The sequence below is a fragment of the Equus quagga genome, chromosome 3, assembly GCF_021613505.1.
Source record: "Equus quagga isolate Etosha38 chromosome 3, UCLA_HA_Equagga_1.0, whole genome shotgun sequence".
NCBI lineage: Eukaryota > Metazoa > Chordata > Mammalia > Perissodactyla > Equidae > Equus > Equus quagga.
Window position 1 is genome coordinate 45,247,543 of NC_060269.1, and position 20,128 is coordinate 45,267,670.

Consider the following 20,128-nt stretch of genomic DNA (forward strand, 5'->3'; position numbering starts at 1 on the left):
TGCTAATGGCAGACAGAGAGTTTTGTCTGCTGCCCGGGCGGAACTCCGGCGCTTCCCGTCCGGGTCGCAGAGCCGGCCTTTGAAAGTTCCCCCAGCCCCCGTCCTCTCCGAGATCTCCGGCAATCCCTACTCCCACAGGGCGGGCAACGGCAGCTGGGAGACCTCCGTACCCTCAGCGACTCTCTCTGGGACCCTCCAGGCACCGCGAGCACCAGGCGGGGTCTCCCTGCCAATGGCGGGGAGAGACTCTCCCCGCGGGCTCAGGTGTGCAACTCCAAAGTTTCCCTCTGCGTTTAGGAGTAATTGCGGGGGGTTTAGGTAGGGTTCTGGTCACCTGTTTCCACCGTCGCTCCTCTCTTGTGTGCTCGCTCCTGCCCTGGATGTGTGTAGATCCTCTGGGGGCGTCCGTTGGAAGAAAGCCGCTTGCGGGTACTAGGCTGCTCGTCGGGGTCGGAGAGTTTTCACCTATTTCCACATCCTCCCGGAGGAAAGTCCGTCCGCCTTCCGATGTATAGTCGCGTGGGTATCTCAGACGTCCTGAGATGCTGTCTGGATATCCTTTGTCAAGCGATAAGTGTCCAAATAATTGTAGACTCGAAGGGGGAGAGACAAAGAGGACTACTCACGGCGCCATCTTTGATCTTCCCTTCTACATTGAGATAAATTTTTGATAAACTTTCAAAATGTAAATTTTGGTACATCTAGATCAGATGATTCTTGTGGAACAGTTTTTCTAAAAAAATTTAATCCTTCACACAAATCCATTTTGTGTAAGTCTGAATTTAATTTTAAATGTAAATTTATACAAGGCTATTTTAATGTTTCCTCTGACATTTCCTGTAACTTATTGAGGCCTTACAAGAAAGAGAAAGTATCTTCATGAGTTGTATATAATTCAAAATGCCTGTTTATGCATTCTGTCAGTGTATCTTCAATTATATGGAAAAATTAATTTTAAAATGGGATTCCTTATTAATAATTTCTTCGTCTGAAGCTTCATGTGAAAATAGTGGGGTTGTTTCTGTTCAATGCAACCATCTTTATATTTCATTTCTATTTCTATGCCTGTGGATATTTGCTTTGCAGTGTTGCTGCAGTTTTCAAAACCAGAGATTATAAACTCTTTGAAGAATTCCAACTCCCTGATATGCTTTATTGCAGTGTCCACTGTAGGCTCTTACTTTGTGATGATTTACTGCCCTAGAGCTCAGGTTGGAGAGTTAAATATTTGTACAGACTCCATAGGAATGGTCTCTGACGATGGACGGACAAGCTGGCCTCCCACCGTGGGTCATGGCCCCGCCCAAGTCCTTCCTCTCTCCTGTGGCCGTGACAGCTGCTGCTTCTGCTGCTGTTTCTGCTGCTGCTGCTGTCACAACCACCAAGCTGGGCCCAGGTCCCAGCCTTGCCACCATGGGGCCACATGGCACCCTGGATTGCCCAGACATGTGGGGGTATGCCTGACCCCCAGTCCAGTTGTTCATTGTCTGGGTTGCATGCCCTTGGACCTGAGCCCACCGTATGCTCTGCTGCCTGATGTCTTTACTGCTCACATACGTGCTTCATTGTCCCATCAGACTTCACTTACAGAACACACGTTCAAAGATAAAATTATTAAGAATTCAAGGTAGCAAACACAGAACGTTAAACCAAACCTGGGCCCTTCTGAGAGCAGGGCTCTGCATGAGCGGGGTTGCATGCCGTGAAGCTGGCCCTGGATTCAGTCCTGTGGAACGTGGAGAATGTCAGTGCAGCAGGCATTTTGAGTGATCACTGTGCCTGTGAAGATCCCTTCATTTAAAGGATAGCGCAGTGGATCTCTCCCTTTTGGCAGATGTGTGAGTGGGAAAATTAGTTTCTTATGCTAGACAGGAGAACAATGGGTATCAAAAATATGATTGCCTCTGGCCTTGAGAGAAAAGTCACAGTAATCAAAAACTTTCTTCCTGAGAGAGTTAAAGATAGTCAGGGAGGATATTTACAATCCTTAACAGTTGGTTCCACACTGACGCCAATGCTGCAAGGCCCCTGCTGTGCCAGGTCGTAAACTTTGGTTACTGGGTGGGGAGTCAGGCTTGGGCATTTACCAGTTGGTACAGAACTACTGCCTATAGGAGAGAAGTTGCAGAGATTTCATCCCTCAGAGAGGCTATGGAAACCCTAAAGGCACAAGTGATAATGTCCCAGAAAGGCTTTTGATTTGAATTATTAAACTGAACCAACCATACAGTGGGATGGTTCTTTGACCTACAAAAGTGGCAATTTCATATGTTCCGATGTAATACATAAATTCAGCATAAGTTCAAAGCTGACATAAACCATTCAACTAAGCAGTCCTAATATCAATTATAGATCTTTGAGATGTACTTACATAATCATAGTTTTTGCTTTATTTATGATCGTGAAGTACTCATAATGTATGTAAATACTTATTCATAAATGTTAACAAAATTCTATTTGATTTTTTATAAGGAGAATAATTAAGTGGGTAGCGGTGGTCCTTCCTTAACTTGAAGGCCTGTCAGCTGATCTGATTACTCCCAGCTGTTTTCCCTCAGTGTTCCAGCCGATGTGATGTATCTGATGGCATGAACAATAGCAGATGGATCAGACGTGGGGGCAGAGTCCATGGTTGTTTCCAGTGTCCAAGAAATGAGCCTAGACTAGCGGACAGAAACCTGGGTTCTAACTCCAGCTTTGTCACTAAGAAGCTTTCTGTTCCTGAAGCAAGTCAATTAATCACTCTGCCTCCACTTTTGGAAAATGGTCTGTGTACCTTACCTGTTGGCTTGAGGGTAAAAACATGATGAAGTATTTGGGTACATACTTAAATTTTTTAAAACATCCTTTCATTGTGGAATAATTTTTAAAATATCGTTACAATACCACATGACCTGATTTATTCCAGGTTGCGTGATTGATCCAAGACTACAGAATGAAGCTCAGTTGCTTTAGAATTCACTAGAAAGATATAATGAAGTAAGAGCTAACCATGCTATTATAGCTGTGGAAGTTTTTCAGAAATTCAGTAGGTGGCACTCTCTGCTGTGTTAAAGTGGAGTTGGTTATTGTTTGTAGGGTAGAGATTAAGATAATGCATAAATCTGCATAGGGTTCAGGGTTTTTCTGCAATTTGATTATTGAAGACGACGTTGGCCAAAGAGGAATGGACTGATATTGTCATTTTACTTTTGAAAAAGAAGAGAAATCGGAGATAATAGACGAAGAAGAAAGGGTTGCAAGAAAGTATTGGTATAATATAAGCTCAGAAGAATGGAAATAAACTGGTGCAGGAAAACGAAGTTATAGTACGAGTGCTTTGGAAAAAAAGAGGGAGCAGTGTATGAAATTAAATAAAATTCTAAGAGATCCTCAAGAATTTTCTTCTCACGAGCAGATGACTAACATCTAGGAATTCCTCAGAGAAAACAGTTGATGGTTTATTATAATGCACAGCATTTACAATAGCATGTGGAGATCACATCCTTCCAGTGGCGTGTCTGTTAGTGAGCTCCTCTTACTGATTTTTCAACCCCATCTACATCTCCAGGATCTTGCTTAAAGTCAAAAGAAAAATAACATATCCTTCTGAAGTTAGAATAAGATGTCTGTCTCCTTTCCTTTAAAAATAAAATAGCTTTCCTGACCATAAAACTTTTGATATATGTATGTTTTTAAAAAAATGTGGATATGTTTGAAATCACAGGAACATTACGGACTGTGAGTAGAGCACTAAATAAGACCAAGAGTAGGAGGCTGCCTTGAATTCTGCTAAGCATAAGTAATTGTTATGTTGCAATTTGTAGTAAAGAAAATGGAGGAAGCAGAATCCTCCCATATTTGGCAGAGATACGAGACTAACTTGTGGGGTCAATGAGAAAGAGAAAATTTATTGCATACCTACTATGTGCCATCAGGCTAGGCGCTTCCATTTGCAATGTTATGTCCTTTGCTTTGATGTCTTTGTAGAAAAAAACAAGTTAATTCTTTTATTTCCACTCTTGCTGTTGGTAGCTATGTGGTAGTTATGCTGGTTTTTTGAATAGTTAAATAAGAGACATGGTTGGGCCATATTTGTGTGTTTTACCCCTTAAGAAAAATTGGATATATACTCAGAAGTTATTGACTTCATGATTCTCTTATCGTAGAAGCAGAGTGTCTTGAAAGAATCTTAAGCCTTTTGAGAATTTGGCTTTACCAGAAGAGAGGTGGATCTTTCTGCTTGCAGTATTTCCCAGAGAGCTTAATCAGTCGCATGGCTTAATCTGAACATCTACAGGAGTAACTTCATCTAATGGTTTTTATGGCCTTAGGAAAGTAAGCCTCAACTACTAGTAAATATCCAAACATGATACCTTGGTTCAACAGAATACCGCATAGGATCAGTCTCCTTTGACATTCTTATCTATTAGTATCTGTCAACCAAAATGAAAGGCCTGTGTTTTGAGTGAACAGGTATTTCACACCCCTTCCTAAATACTACCAATCTGATGCAAAATAGTCCAAGGGAAAACGACGAGAGTCTAATGGGCACATTTGAAATTACTTTCAGTTTTCATTTAAGTTTCTTTCCATGTTAGGAAAATACTGTCTGGCAAGCTGATATTTTTATTTTTTATGACAGAAGATTATAGAAGACAATGAATTAGAGGCAGATAAACTCTTGGTTAAGACTCTGAGTGTTCGGAACCAGCTGTCTGAATGTTGTCCCCTGGCATTACAGTTTATCTTCCGTGTGATTCATTGATGCATGGCAATTTTTCAAACTTATTTTTCCTCCAGGTCAACTGATGAGACATTCAGCCTGGCTGAAGAAACCTGTAGTTCTAATCCGGCCATAGTTCGGAGGAAGAAAATTGCCATAAGCATCATCTTTGCCCTATGTGAGAAAGAGGAAGCACAAAGGAATTTCCAGGACTTCTTTTTTTCTCATTTCCCCCTGTTTGAATCTCACATGAACAGGCTGAAGAGTGCAATTGAAAAGGTAATAAGAGTATAATCCAGTGTCAGAGAAGCAGTTACGGCGCTTTACAGATGGTAGAATCTCTTTGTTTATGTATCAAATCGCTTTCCTAGAGAACTTAAGTCACCTGTGTCAGTGATACATCCTTAGCATGTTGGTATTAGAGGTCAGACACTGGATTGTTTTAGGAAAGGAAATGACTGCTTCCTGATGACTTCAGTCATTACCACCTTGAATGTTTTGATTATAATATTGTATTTTATTAATAAAGCCCAGTAGATAGTTATAAAGGAGTTTCTTCTGAGAGAGTAATTTGGCTTATTTTCTCTTCAATGAAGGCCATGATCTCCTGTAGGAAGATTGCAGAATCAAGTCTCCGTGTCCAGTTTTATGTCAGCCGTCTGATGGAAGCTCTGGGAGAATTCAGGTAAATTGGCAAAGTTTGGTAAAGCCAACAGGAAATTCATGAGCAGCAGTGGCAGCGGCAGCCATAGGTCTAGGGATACATAGAGACCATGACTTGCAGAATGGGGGAGCTGTCAGGTATTAGTCACTTGAGCAGCTCCTTCAAGGTGGAAACTAAGACCAAATGGAGCAAAAAATTTAAGTCACCCAGCACCAAGTAATCCTCACTACTGCCTGATGGACAGTTCTTGATGTGATTGTTTTTAATAGGGTCAATGGAGAAAACTAATATCCAGGTGTGTCTTATAAGCCTGTTCGTTATTTCATGTCATCCTCACAAAAGCCCTAAAAGTAAGCACTGTTAACCCCATTTTACAGATTTGAAAACTTGAGTTCAAGGATGCTTATCCAAAGCATATACGGAGAGAGTTTGCACGCCAGGGAGATACACATTCTGGTTTGCCTGGACAGTCCTAGTTTATACCCACTGTCCTCTCTTAAGGTCTGGACATTAAATTGTTTAATCACCCTAGTGTGTCTTCATTGTTAGTTTCTAATTGATGGTCTTTGTACTCTGGAGACTGGTTTTCTAGAGTCTTTGCTCCTAATGTCTGGGTGGAAGGGTAATCTGCTTGGGGTAGCAGGTGGGATTCTCTTCCACCGTGCTGAGCCGGGATTGTTGCACCAGTCCTTAGAGCCAATTTCTCAGTGGGGAATGGAATCCCACTCCAGAGCAGTCCTGAGCTAATGAGTCAAACTGTTACTCTGCAGCTGAGGGATAAAAAAATGTTACAGTTCTTAGAAGATTAGAACATTTTTGTGATGCTTAAGGTATATGATGGTGAACTCTATAATCTACTTGGAGCAAAATCCCCAGCTTTTTTTGAACCCATAGGTACGTATAAAGTACTGAAGTAACACATTGGTCGTTATCTGGTGATTGTTAAGACCTAAGTTGTATGTTTGAGAAATAGTGTGAAGTTGTGTTTTTTGATGGCAATCTGATGATTAGCAAACCTTCTATAGTTGGTGTGGGCAACGCTGGATTTGCCTGTTGCTTTGCTGTGCTCAGTCCAGAAGCTGATGTGTGCTTCAGAGTCTGGACACTAGTTTAATGAAAGTATCAATTTTTCAGAGGTCAAGAATCTGAAAGTACAGAACCAGAAAGCCTCACTTTGTACATAGAGGGGTCTTGTTCTTAAGTCAACAACCTACCCCTCCAGCAGTGGTGACAAATTAGAGCGTTAGCATTTGGAGACCTTAGTTTTAGTAAATGAATCCCAGTTCCATGTGACCGTAACTGATCGTGGCTGCCTAACTCAGCACATGCTCTGGTTTTTTTTTTTTGCCAAGGTGGAATTCTGTTGTATCATAGTTCTTTTATGCACACAGCTTGAAAATCAAGTGAGAATATGTCTCATCTATCTTGATTTAGGAAGAGTAGATGTGTTTTAAATTCAGACATACCGGTGGAGATCGTAAGCTAAGTTAGTGTGCTCTTTAGAAAAACACTTGTGAGTCCTGTGGCTTGGAGCAGAGCCCTTGGCACCAGGGCGGGAGACCTGCATTCTCATCCTGACCTTGTCATTCAATATTTGTATGTCTTGCGCAAGTAACGTAATTTCTCTAGGCCTCAGTTTCTTCATTTGTAAAGTGGTAGAATTAGACTAGTCAGTGTCTCTAATACCTTACAGTTCTAAGAATTTGATTCTGTTAATCCGTATAAAAACTTAGTATATAGTATAATGAAGAAGAGCCATTTATGGTTTTTTTCATCTAAAATGAATAGAGTGCTTTGGTTTAGAGAACTAAAGCCCTAACTGGAAAGTGGGAGAGTTGAGTTGCCTCTGGTCACATTTTTAGTATAGCATATAATTTCTTTCTTCCTTTATTTCTTTACTATAAAAATGGGCATAAGTTCTGATGCAAGGTATTGTGAAAATAAATTGTTTTAAAAATGAATTAGGCCCGGTGGCGCAATGGTTAAGTTCACGTGTTCCGCTTCTTGGCGGCCCACGGTTCGTCGGTTCAGATCCCGGGTGTGGACATGGCACTGCTTGGCAAAAGCCATGCTGTGGTAGGCATCCCATGCATAAAGTAGAGGACGATGGGCATGGATGTTAGCTCAGGGGCAGTCTTCCTCAGCAAAAAGAGGAGGATTGGCAGTAGTTAGCTCAGGGCTAATCTTCCTCAAAAAAAAAAATGAATATTTTATATCAAGGCTTGGCATACTTTTTCTGGAAAGGGTCTCTGTCACAGCTACTCAACTTTGCCATTGTGCTAAAGTGGCAACAGATAATTTATAAAGAAATGAGCATGGCCGTGTTCCAATAAAACTTTATTTACAGAAAGTTGACGGTCAGATTTGGTCTGTGGGTCATAGTTTGCTGACCCCTGTTTTATATACTGCTTGAATCCCTTAAGGCTACATAGATCCAGATTATTGTTTTCTTCTTTATTCCTTTGTATAAAGATTATCCAAAATAATATTTGTGACAGTTTTGTGTATCCCTTCTCTTTTCTATAGAGGGACTATCTGGAACTTATACTCTGTTCCAAGGATAGCTGAACCCGTATGGCTTACCATGATGTCCAGCACTTTGGAAAAAACCCAGCTCTGCCAGCGCTTTCTCAAGGAGTTTACACTTCTGATAGAACAGATCAACAAAAACCAGTAAGCTTCAACTTTCTGGAGCCTTGTGTGCAAATTCCAGGGCCAGTGTATGTGTGTACATGACATGCCTCTCCCTGCATTGATTCATCTGGTTGTGTTTTCTTCCCTTTCTCCAAGGTTTTTTGCTGCCTTGCTGACTGCAGTGTTAACCTACCACCTGGCCTGGGTACCGACTGTCATGCCTGTTGATCACCCTCCCATTAAAGCCTTCTCAGAGAAACGCACCTCTCAGTCAGTGAACACACTGGCCAAAACACATCCATATAATCCTCTCTGGGCGCAGCTGGGTTAGTACCTAATTTGACTATTTGCAGGTTATATGGGATGGAACAGGAAACATGCTAGCATTTTTAGTTGATATTCGCTCTTCAACTGGGCAATTCAGGGGGTGTCATTGGCCAGACAGGGAATAGAAGATTGGCCCACAGATTCTAATTGTAAGACCATCACCTTCCTCTCCTTCCCCATGCCAGCAGCTTTGTTCTACTCTTTTAAAGCAGCGTAGGTAGACTTTGTTGCCCCGTACCAGAGTGACAGTTCACCCTGGAACAGGGTTTCTTAACCTCAGCATTATTGACATTTGGGCCAGATAATTCTCTGTTGGGTGGGTCACTGGGGGAGCTGTCTTGTGCATCATAGGATGTTTAGTGGCGTCACTGGCCTCGTCACTAGCTACCAGTGAAAAACCCCCTCCAAAGTTGTGATGATCAAAAATATCTCCAGAAATTACTGAGTGTCCCCTGGGGGGCAAGACACCCCCTGGCTGAGGACCACTGCACTAGAGGATGGACTGGATAGGAGAAAAATAAGAGAGAAAAGAAAGTAACACACTACACTTTCACCACCTTTTTAATAGCTTAAGTCAGAAACCTTGCTTCCTAGCTGTTGGTTGGTGGCATTTATTTCCTCAAAGCTTTGTGATTCAACATGGTATAGGAATCTAATGCTTTGGCATAGTTGGTTACAGAGTTTGGGACTTGTGAGACCAATCTTGCGAATTTGGGTTCACGTGGAAGAGAGGAATACTCTGGACCTCTCACTCACCAAACATTTAGAGTGGCTAAGTAGGACTTGCACACTCACCGTCTTCCAGAGCCTGTGCTAGATGCCAGAGATGCGGAGTTGAGTAACATGCTGCTTAACCTCAGGAAGCTCACTGCCTAATGGAGGAGGCAGACTTGTATTCAGATGACTTCAAAACATCCTGATTACTCCTTTGATAGGAGTGTGCAGAAGGATGCAGGGAGGAGACAGTGTAGTGCAGAGGTTAAGAGCGTGGGCACCAGAGCCAGACTGCCTGGATCAAATCCAGGCTCCGTGGGCAAGTGACTTAACCTCTCTGTGCCTTGGTTTCTTTATCTGTAAAATGGGGTGGTAATAGTTCGTGGTTGCTGTGGGAATTAAATTAGTTATATGTAAAGCACCTTTGTTATCCATGCTGCTGATGAAAACGTTAAGATTGGCAGGGCACTGAGAGAAAAAGTGAGGGGATCAAGGGAATTTTCAAGGAACACATACTTGAGGAAATGTTAAAATGGCATTTTCTAGAAAAAGAAATGTAGACTGGGGGAAAATGCTCTAATCTTAGAAAACAGCATGTTATAATAAGAGTAATGAAAGCTGTCACTATGAACCAAGCACTGTTTTTAGTGTTTTTTACACATGTTAATTAATTAGATTTTCATTGCGAACCTGTTACTATTGGCCTCGCTTTGCAGATAATAAAGATGTCTTGCCCTTGTCCCCCGGTCATGAGATGTGTGTAAGAAAGACAATACATGTCTCACAGCTAGGGAAATAATAGGTGCATGTTAAATGAATTAACTAAAGAATTTATAGATGTTAGAAAAGGACTTAATACAACTGATCAGTACTGAGGTCAGGAAAAACTCAGAGCATTCCTAACGCACTCCGTCATACAGTTCTTCCCGGGGAGGACAGAGCATTATTGTTCTTGTTTTGGAACAATAGTCTTAAAAAAAGGTAGTATCATTCAGTGGCAAAGGGAAAGGAGCTGGATATTAAGGAAACATGGCGTTTCATGCTGTTGGGTCACCCATTTAAAAACAATGCTAATTAAGCAGTGTGCATTTAATTAGGTAAATGTATTTATAATTAGACATGCTTCTCATTTGAAATTTAGCTAATTGAGAGCCGTTAATTCCCTGTGTTCAGCCTAACAAGGTGAAGTCCCTTCCTGTGGGCTCACAGTCCTTTTTCACAGGAGATCATGTGTTATTTCGAGTCTCTAATCCTGCCCTCCTCCCATCCAGCAGCAGTCTGGCTGTTGACAAGAGTGGTGTGAGGAGGGATGAGGCCCTGGTGCAGAGTCACGTGATAGCTTTGTAAAGCCAAGTGTAAATGATGGCTGAGTTTCCATTTTACAGAACATTGAGGGCCTTCAATAATGTGACTGGGGAGATTCTTATTTCCAATTATTAATATTATTTTCATTAAATATTTACCAAGTCACAGTAAACAGGAAAGTGTACATTGCTGCGAATATACACTGATGCAGAGTAATTTTAATCCAGGTTCCTAAGTAATAGAAAAGATTCCATCTTGAATTATTTCAAAGGCATATCTGAGAGCTTGCCAGGGCAGGTACCACTGCCGTGGCCACTTTGGCCTGGCTTCTCAGCATTCCCAGGGAAAGGAGGAGAGAAGCTAGAAGCAAGAAACCCTTTCACACTCTCACTGGCTTGCTGTTCAGGAGCTTAGCCATCCCCGCTTCTGCCTAACAAGCATTCTATACAGTATACAGGAGTTCTCCAAAGTATGGATAACGACCCGTTAGTGGGGAGTGGCAGCAATTTAGTGGGTCAGAAGAGCATTTAAAGGGTACAATAGAGTAGAAAATATCAGAGCGAGACATATATGTTTTGTACAATGTTTGTTTCAGAGGGTGTGTGAGGTTGCAGTATAAAATGTATGTCTTTCTTGGAATGAGTATATGAAGTTTGAAAGCCACTCTCTCACCACTGGTTGAAGGAGCTCCATGTGGGTCTCTCTTTGACCCTAGTGACCTAAAGGATTTGTGGAAATGAAAAGCAGATTTTCTCAAAAAAGGTTTGAGATCGTTGGTTTAGATTAATGTAAGCAGAAAAATCTGAAGTTTCTTCTTTATTTTTTTCTTTAAAAGTTTAAATTATATTTCTCAGAATGCAGTGGAATTAGACTACAAATAAATAAAATGATGAAAGGTGAAAATCTCCCCCTGCTCAGAAGTTGAACAGCCACATTTAAATAACCCACAAGCCAAACAATGCTTCACAGGAGAAATTAGAAAATAGTTTGAACTAAATGATAACAAAGGTACAGTAAATTACAATGTGTAGGATTCTGGACACACTGCTCAAAGGGGAGTTCATAGCATGTCATTTTATTAGAATGTATAATACTCAGTTTCTCTCCTTGTCTCCTTTTTCATTTTCTCTGTTTCTCCCACCATTTCCATGTCCCCCCACCTCTCTCAGCCTTCCTCCTTTTGCCATCCCCTCTTTACATGGCTCCTCAGTCCTCTCAGCTTCTCACCTCAGTCTCTCCCCACTTTTTTTTTTTTAAGATTGGCAGCTGAGCTAACAACTGTTGCCAATCTTTTTTTTTTTCCTTTCTGCTTTTTCCCCCAAAATTCCCCCAGTACATAGTTGTATATTTTAGTTGTAGGTCCCTCTGGTTGTAGTATGTGGGATACCACCTCACTGTGGCCTGATGAGTGGTGCATGTCCGCACCCAGGATCCGAACCAGAGAAACCCTGGGCCACCGTAGCGGAGCGTGCAAATTTAACCACTCAGCCACAGGGCCGGCCCCTCTCCCCACTTTTCTATTCTCCGCCCTCTCTTTCTAGTTTCTGTTTCTGTCTTTTCATTGTTTCCCTTGATATTTTTTCTTTTCCTTTGTGTGTTTTACCCTCTCTGCTTTTCTCATCTCTTCTTCACTCTCTTTTTGCTTCTCTCCAATTCTCTACCATTATACTCCTCATCTCTTTTTCTCTCTCCTTTCCTCTTCCCTCTGATCTTCCCCTCCCCCTTCCACAGTCCCCTTGCTCTGTCCTCTGCTGCCTTGTCTCTCTGGGTCCCTCTGTCTCCTTTTCCTTATGGTCTCTCCTCTCACCTTGCCCTGCACCCCTTCCTGCTGCCCCATGCCCTCTCTCTCTGTTTCACCTGCACACAATCTTTTTACCCCTTCCTTTTTTCCTTCTGTCTTTCTCCCATTGTCTCTCTTTTTCTTAAACTTGTTTGTATTTTAAATTGTGGTAAAAAAGCACAGCACATAACATTTATGCTCTTACCCATTTCTAAGTGTACACTTCAGTACTGTTAGTCACATTGTTGTGCAACCTCTTCTTCATTTTGTAAAATTATGCTCATGTAAACAAAGGAATCTACTCTAAAATCAGTGGCTTTGTCAGTCCAGGACTCAAAAAATTGCCTTCAAGATCCAGTAACTCTTTAGTATTACAGGTCTATTATTTTATGAAGTTTGGCCTTAAAAGTAATAGCACTGTTTCCACCCACATTGCTTTCCCTTCTTTATATGGTTTAAATTATTATAAATTTTACTTTTAATAACCTTCCTTTGTTTTACTTTTTTCCCACTTATGCCTTAATTGTTAAAACATGCAATACCAAAAATTAAATGCATTGCTAAAAAATAATATTGTCATTCTGAGTGGCCTTTCTTCTGTGGTTTTTTTGTACCAGAGTTGGGATATGTCGTACTTATCTTCTTTCTTAACATTGGGACTGATTTAACAAAAGTGTCCCATGAAGTCCTGAAGTGACTGTGATCTCCTGCAGCAGTGGGCGGTGGAATCACAGGGAAGGGGCCGTAATGGGCTCTTGGTCAGGAAGCTTTTCTCAAGCAGAAGTACTTGTCCTACCATCAGACCACAGTTCTGAGTTATTCTTTTGAATTCTTGGATGATTTCTCAGTCAGTTGCAACAGCCTCAGAGATAAAGCTCTCTTAGCAAGTAACCTAGTCTTTTTATAAGAGGATTGTTTAGTATCGTCTCTGTCCTACTCTTTAAACTTTCTTAGGACCAGTAGCCTTTCACCAGGGAATACTCTCCAGACGAGGGACTTCCTGGTGGTTCCCATAACTTTCTCCAGTCTTAATCTATCCATTTAATTAGTTTTATCTAGTATATGCCCTTATAAATGCCTTCCCTTCTCTGTCTGGATGCATTCCTCAGATGCGTTCTAACTTCCTGAGTTCTTATTTATAATTATTACCATGTATCGCCTCTCCTTTATTTAGTATCTTTTCAAGTTTTGATTTATTCCAACATTCTGATTATTCCCGTGGTGGTTTTTAACTCAGGGTTGGTTAAACAGAGATATACATGAGATAAATCCATGTAAAAACACTTAGCATTGTGCCTGCAGAGTCAGTAAAAGTTGGCTTTTTGTTGTAGTTGTCAATATTATTATCAAAGTGTCAAGTGTACAACCTATTAAATGCAGTAATTTTAATAGTTAGGCACTTGACAAATACTTTTGATGAAAAGCTCATACTGCTGGGTTCATTGACACGTTTGCCCTTCTTCCACCTTTAAGCTAAATGTTCATGGTTCATTAGCCAGTTTTTAATCAGCTTTTCAGGATATAATTTATGGGACATATTTTTTTCCAGTAGAATTATTTTCATGTGAAGTAATAGAAAGAAAATATTCAGATTTATTATTCATGACTAAGGGGTTTTCTTCTCCTTGATCAAATTGATTCTACTTGGTGCATGTGTGTATATTGGGCGAATTCTGAGCAGGCCATTTCATTAAGTGTTTTGAATTGATTCCCTGTACTTCTGTTCAGACATCCTGAATTTGGATTTCACTCCAAGGCCTATTGTCCTGGGATTCTTCTAAGAAAATCTCATCATTCTAGTTTCCAAGATACAGTATTTGACTTGGTCACGTATTCAGGGCTCTGGCTTTAGCCTTCCTTGGGGAGCTGGGAGCTGGCCAGCCCAGTAAGCTTCGTGGAAAGACCTAACAAGCACAGCAGGGCGCTGTGTACACCAGCACTGTACCCATGCACTAAGAGCAGTGGGCCACATCCTGTGCCTGGCCTTCCAGGCACACTTTCCATTGTAGAGGCAAAACCAACACACAGTCATTACTAGGAATTACCTCTTTGCCTCAGTCAGGTGTGTGAGGAAGCAATTCCAGTTTGGGGATAGGTCATTGTTTTTCTCTTGTAAAGGCTGACATGTCCATGACATGCTCACCCGAGACGACTTTGTCTTTGTGTCCCCTTTGCTCTACAGGCGATCTTTATGGAGCTATCGGCTCTCCAGTGAGGCTGACTCGCACTGTGGTGGTGGGGAAGCAGAAGGATTTGGTCCAGCGCATACTTTATGTCCTGACCTACTTTCTCCGTTGCTCTGAGCTGCAAGAGAACCAGCTGACCTGGAGTGGGAATCATGGTGAAGGTGACCAAGTGGTAAACGGGAGCAACATCACAACAGCTCTGGAGAGGGGCGAGGTGGAGGAGTCTGAGTACGTGGTAGTTACGGTGAGAAGTGAACCTGCTCTCCTTCCCCCCATCCTGCCACCCACGACGATGGCCGAGGGCAGGAGCCCCGGGACGGAGGGATTGGCTGGGGTCCCAGAGGGCGTGGACATTAGAGAGCTGTGTCCCAAACCTGACAAAGAAGGAAACAAGAGTTCTGAGGTCGGCAGCATGGGATACCAAGAGACAGCACTGGACAGCTCTTGGAAACCTCAGGATGCTTCTGGTGGGGATGAAGAAAGTAAAAAAGAGGCACCACGAGATGGCTCTTCAAGATTCTCCAGCTGTGAAGGTTTGGGGGCAGGACTGCAGATGGGCCAACAGACTGTCATTGAGGAGTTGAAAGGGGAGATGCCTAAGAAACTACCAGACCGGTCAGCGGCCTGGCCTTGCCCTGACAGACATTCCCGGGAGAAGCCTCCCTTAGAAAAGGTCACCTTCCAAATTGGAAGCTCCTTGTCTCCAGAGTCTGACTTTGAAAGCCGCACAAAAAAAATGGAGGAACGGCTAAAGGGCTGTAGACAATATCCAGAGTCAGCCAGTTGTCCCTCTGCTGAGCCCAGCGGGGCTGCTCACGTGGCTCAGGACCAGCAGGTTTCTCGGTGCTCCTTCATGCCTGGCTTCCAAAAGAATGTCTGCTGTCCTCAGAATCAATCTTCTGAAGGGCGCGAAAGTGCATGTGACTGGGGTTTTGCTGAGGACAGAGGCATCAGAACCAAGGTCACAGCAGATGCTGCTGGGCTACTTGACCGATCTGTCCACTTGTTAGCTCCTAATGACAGTGCGGCAGGAGCTGGACAGAGAACGCTGGAGAAAACGAGAGGTTTGTATCTGAAGGTTGCGGAAGGATCTCTGGTAGAGCCTGTTCCGAGCAGGTGTGTCCAGCAGGACTCGGACTTCTCAGTTGAGGCAGATGTCCCCTGTGGGGATGCCGACAGGAAGGCTGACTTCAGGATTGAAGGAGACATTCCCAGAAACGAAAGCTCAGATAGCGCTCTCGGAGACAGCGACGACGAAGCATGTGCTTCAGCCACGCTGGATCTGGGTCACAGCAGTGACCGGCCTGAAGGGTCCTTGGAAGTGGAGCTGCCTCTGCCAAGGTAACACTAGCAGTCTGGGAAGCAGAGGGAACTGGGTTCAAATACTGATCTCCTGACCCGACACCCATGATCACATTAGCTGCTGCTGGCTGTTTTACACATATGGGTTTTTTTCTCATACTATTAGAAGTGTTATCAAACTGATAAAAATGGTTTCCAGCCTGCCCGTTCTCCATGGATGATCATTGGCTTAGTGCATCTGAGCGAGGATGCAAGTGGTTGCTTTTGTAACCATTGTGACAATTTGGGGAAGCTAAGGGATGTGGTGGAGGTGGTGGTGGGGAGCAGGGAGTTTAATTTTCTGTCATCTGTAGGGAAGTTAAATGAAGCAGATGTGCTGCTTCGGAGGTGGTGGATTACCTCCCCGTGCGGCTTCTCTCCTGCCGCTCAGAGCAGTGGGAAGTGGTCGGGAAACAACACCTCTTCCTTAACACTCCATCAGGTCGATTATTTGGCGTGTGATGACTGGAAGCAGTAATTAGAGATTTCTTCTGTTCTTCTGCACTCTTGTGGGCACCACCCTGTGCAGATGTGTCGAGTTCCTAAAGCCACCCTTTTGGCAAGATCTCCCCATCAGTAGACTCTCCTTCTTCACTCTCTTGACACAGACTGCCTGGTGGATATTCGATAGGAGGTACAAGAACAAACTCATAACCAGGCATCAAAATACTGGCGTTTTTTTGCCCTTCCGTTAAAGAAAAAATGCCTTTTTCTCTTCCAACCCCCTTCCTTTTCCCACACCAATGATCCACTTACTGAAGGATTGCTGAAATGGACACCCTGAATCTATTTTTCTTACTTGTTTTTGTTCCACTTGTAACACAAGAAGGAAGTACGTTTTTAATTGTGTATTCTAATGGATCGATATTGTTTTAGATCTCAGAGCATCAGCAACCCAAATGTGAGAAACTTTGGCCGCTCACTTCTGGCGGGTTATTGCCCCACGTACATGCCTGATCTGGTGCTTCATGGGACCAGCAGTGATGAGAAGCTGAGGCAGTGCCTGCTGGCAGATCTGGTCCACACCGTCCATGTAAGTGATCCCAGCTTGGAGCCTCTGGCTGCTGGCAGTGTGTCAGCCAGCAACAGGTGTTTATACTGAAGCAAGTGTAATTAAGGGATTGTTCAGAGAGATGCAGCCAGGGTTACTGGAACCAACAAGGGCTGGTGAAGGACTGGCTATGAGCAGCAGCTGGAAGCTATGAGCACACCTGGGCCTAAAGGAGTAAAGAAAGGGAGCAGTGCCACCGCAGCTGTGGAGAGCTGGAGCTGGAAGAGGGCCTGCCTGGCTGCAGGAGCACTGAGCAGGGTAGGGGATAACCCCTGACATCTCTCTCCTCCAGCCTCTGAGCTCTTCTGTCACCTCCCATTGGCTAAGCCCCTCTGAAAGCCAGAGAGCAGGGTCATACTGATGCAGACCCAGTCGTCTAGTCCACAGAGGTCAGCCTCCTGAGGCCCGCGCAAGACAGAGAAGGGCAAAGAGTGGATCTGGGGGTGAGTGAGGGCAGAGAGGCCAGGCAAATAGAATAAAGAGCACAGATGGTGACAATTATATGCTGTCACGGGGAGGACTGAAGAGATGTCACATATGGTTTGCTTTTTATCTGATCCTTACAAGTTCCTGAAAGTAATTTATTTTAACTGATTTGTCATTAAGTTCACTGTGATGGCTGCATGAAGATGGCTGCATAAAGATTAACAAGTCTTACTGGAAAATTGCCTTGTGGCTGCCGTTAAGTGCTTTTCTGCTATCCACAGCATGACAGGAACTGAGCAGTTAAGGAAACTGTGTCAATCTGATGGGCCTGTTTTTAATTGAGCTGCTATTGGGCAGATGTGCAAAAATAGATGTTTTGCATTGGAAACATATTGTATCTTGTGCAATAGAGAAAGTCCTCATTGCATTAAGAAAATTAGAATTTGGCTTGTTACCTACCTTGTCACCCAACAAGTATTTTTTGGGAGGTGGAACAGAAGGTACTGCATGTTATCTTTGGCCTTGAGCATCTCCTCTGTGAAGACTAAGCATACGTCAGACACAGGCTAAACAGTCTGAAGATATTTGTGTGAAATGGGAAGAAAAGCTCAGTAGTGAAGCAGTTGTCCTCATAACCCCCCAGAATGGGGAGGGAGAAGAGATGAGGAGGGGGCAATCTGAAGCTGGGAAGGCCAACCCAGTGTACGCATTTGTACCCAAACATTCCTAACCCTGCCCTGCTTTGTGGTCAGACACCACCCCTCACCGGGATATTCCTGGAATGAAGCTATGAAGTTGCTTTTGTCTCTGTAAGGAATGTCATAATATTTTATTTTCACAGTTGTGATGAATAGTGTGTACTTGCTTATCATTTCAGAGGTCCGTACATCAGTGACCTTAGAATAAGAACAATGCCCTCCTTGTATGGTACTATCTTTCTAGGTTGTCTTAAACCATGTGTGAAACCTCACTGATTTTAGAGACTCGCGTTTGGTTAGTCGCCATCTGTAGCATTATGGCAGGGAATTAGAGACCCTCCTTTCCTTTTCTGTCAGCGCCTTATGTTTATATCCACATATGCAAAACCGGTGGGGTTTTTCTTTCTGCTCTGCTGTCGGTTTGATTTGTAAGAATATTGGTGTTGCTCGTTGGACCCTTCTTCCAGGAAGCCCCACGTTCTGCTTCTGACAAAGGTGCCAAGAGATAGCATGTGAACTAACTGGGTTCTCTTCAGTTCCTTTGATCTTACCAACTAGCGGCTGTTGCCCAAATGCCCTAGACTTGTTCACTAACCACTATAGAAATGCAATCTATTGATTGATATCTCTCCTTGAATTTATCTGCAAAACCGTTCGTGACATTTTTTATGTTTTCCATAGGCTGACAAGTTGTGTTTTTTATGTGTATTAGGTTTTCATGTTGACCATCTAGCTCTATCATTCTTATATTTGAAAAAACAAAGCTATGTTTCCTCTATTTGTACTCTTAAAGACTTTTCATGTATCATTTTCCCTTCCTTTCAGAAGTAGTGTTTTCACACTGTAGCTTTTCTCGTTTCTTTAGATTATGCTGTCACCCTGAGAGAGCGAATGTTATTAAGCGTAATAACCTATATTGTGTCAAATTGTGGGTACATCCAAAGTGCAGCCATGCATGGGTGTTAATAGGAATTGTGAAGGGTTCATAAAAATATCTTCAGAAGTTTAATGCTTTCAGAATGTATCCAATTAGCATTAGTGGATTTCTAATTTCGCTTGGCACATGCATCATAATGAATTTTGCTTTTGAAGTAGTGTTCCATTTAAACTGCCTCTCAGACTGGGACTCTGGTCTGTGGTAGTTTTTAAATAGAAACAGCCGTACTTTCAACTGCCATTTACAAATATTTGTTGAAAAATAAATTAGAAAGGTTTTTTTGAGCATTGTATGGAATTTACTGCTCCATAAAGCCTAGTAATTATTTAAATTCTTAAGTATGTTGCCAAAGAGAGAAGCAAGGATCCAAGAATAAGTACCTGACCAGAGTAAGAGCTGAAATAATAGCTTGTTGAGGAACAGAAGGTTGGGATCAATTGCTTGATCATAACTTGCTTTCAAAAGCCTGTTTTTGGATGTTAATAATTCTTAGTGTGCATGCTAGACTTCATCAGGCTTTGATATTTATAATTGTTTTTAGAGAAGAATTTTTAATAACAGTTTAAAAGCAGTTGATTTAAGTTATTGATCTATTTTCTAGACATATGCATGATGGCATTGTAAAATCTGTGATAGGTAAATGTGCACTTTTATAACCTTCGTGGACTAGTCTGCGGAGTTTTTTCCTCACTGAGAGATTGCATTCTAGAGCTTCCAATACTAAGAGTTTCTTTTTGTACATTTCCTTATTCTAGTCTCTTAGGAAAGAAAGATATATTAACTTCATTTCATTTATTTTCATTTTTATTACTGGCTTTCCCATATTAAGATTTTGATAGTCTTTAAATATTTAAACACATGTTCTTGTTTAATCCATATACTACCTCTTTTCTGTCATTTGAACTGTTTTTCTGCCTCCTAACATATAGATTATACAGCTGCCTTAAATTAGGCTAAAGTAATATTTAGTTTCATTTTTTTTCCTGCCACATCTAAATGTGCTTTCTGTCCTCTGTTTTCCTTTTGACTTTAAATGGTAAAGTGGGAGAGAATGAGAGAGCCAGCTTCCTTCTCTACTTGCGACCCTCAAGTAGCTTTTTCTCTCTTCTTTTTTCCTCCCATATGCTTGTCTGCCTGTGAATACTCCTGTCCAGGGCAGTGTTAGGGGTATTAAATTATGGGGCAGTGGAGAGTGGTGAAGGAGCACTGACTTGACACTGAAGGCTTGGGTTCAAGTCTTAGAATTTCCACTCATTCGCTGGTAGTCAAGTACATCAATTGGCATCACTAAGCCTCAGAAAAATGTATGTAGAAGAACAGATGAAATATAACCCAGTGGTTAACAGTTTGGTTTCTAAAG

At 42.4% G+C, this 20,128-nt stretch overlaps 1 protein-coding gene across 5 annotated transcripts in view; it reads left to right on the forward strand.

Annotated features, from left to right (window-relative positions):
• FNIP2 (folliculin interacting protein 2) overlaps positions 1-20,128 on the forward strand; it is a 135,844-nt gene that overhangs the window by 93,508 nt on the left and 22,208 nt on the right. For all 5 annotated transcript variants that reach the window (XM_046656037.1, XM_046656034.1, XM_046656035.1 and 2 more), the window contains 6 exons: positions 4,783-4,984; positions 5,302-5,390; positions 7,896-8,042; positions 8,160-8,329; positions 14,312-15,656; positions 16,533-16,689. In XM_046656037.1, coding sequence (XP_046511993.1) covers positions 4,783-4,984; positions 5,302-5,390; positions 7,896-8,042; positions 8,160-8,329; positions 14,312-15,656; positions 16,533-16,689 — 2,110 coding nt within the window. The remainder of the gene's footprint in view (positions 1-4,782; positions 4,985-5,301; positions 5,391-7,895; positions 8,043-8,159; positions 8,330-14,311; positions 15,657-16,532; positions 16,690-20,128) is intronic.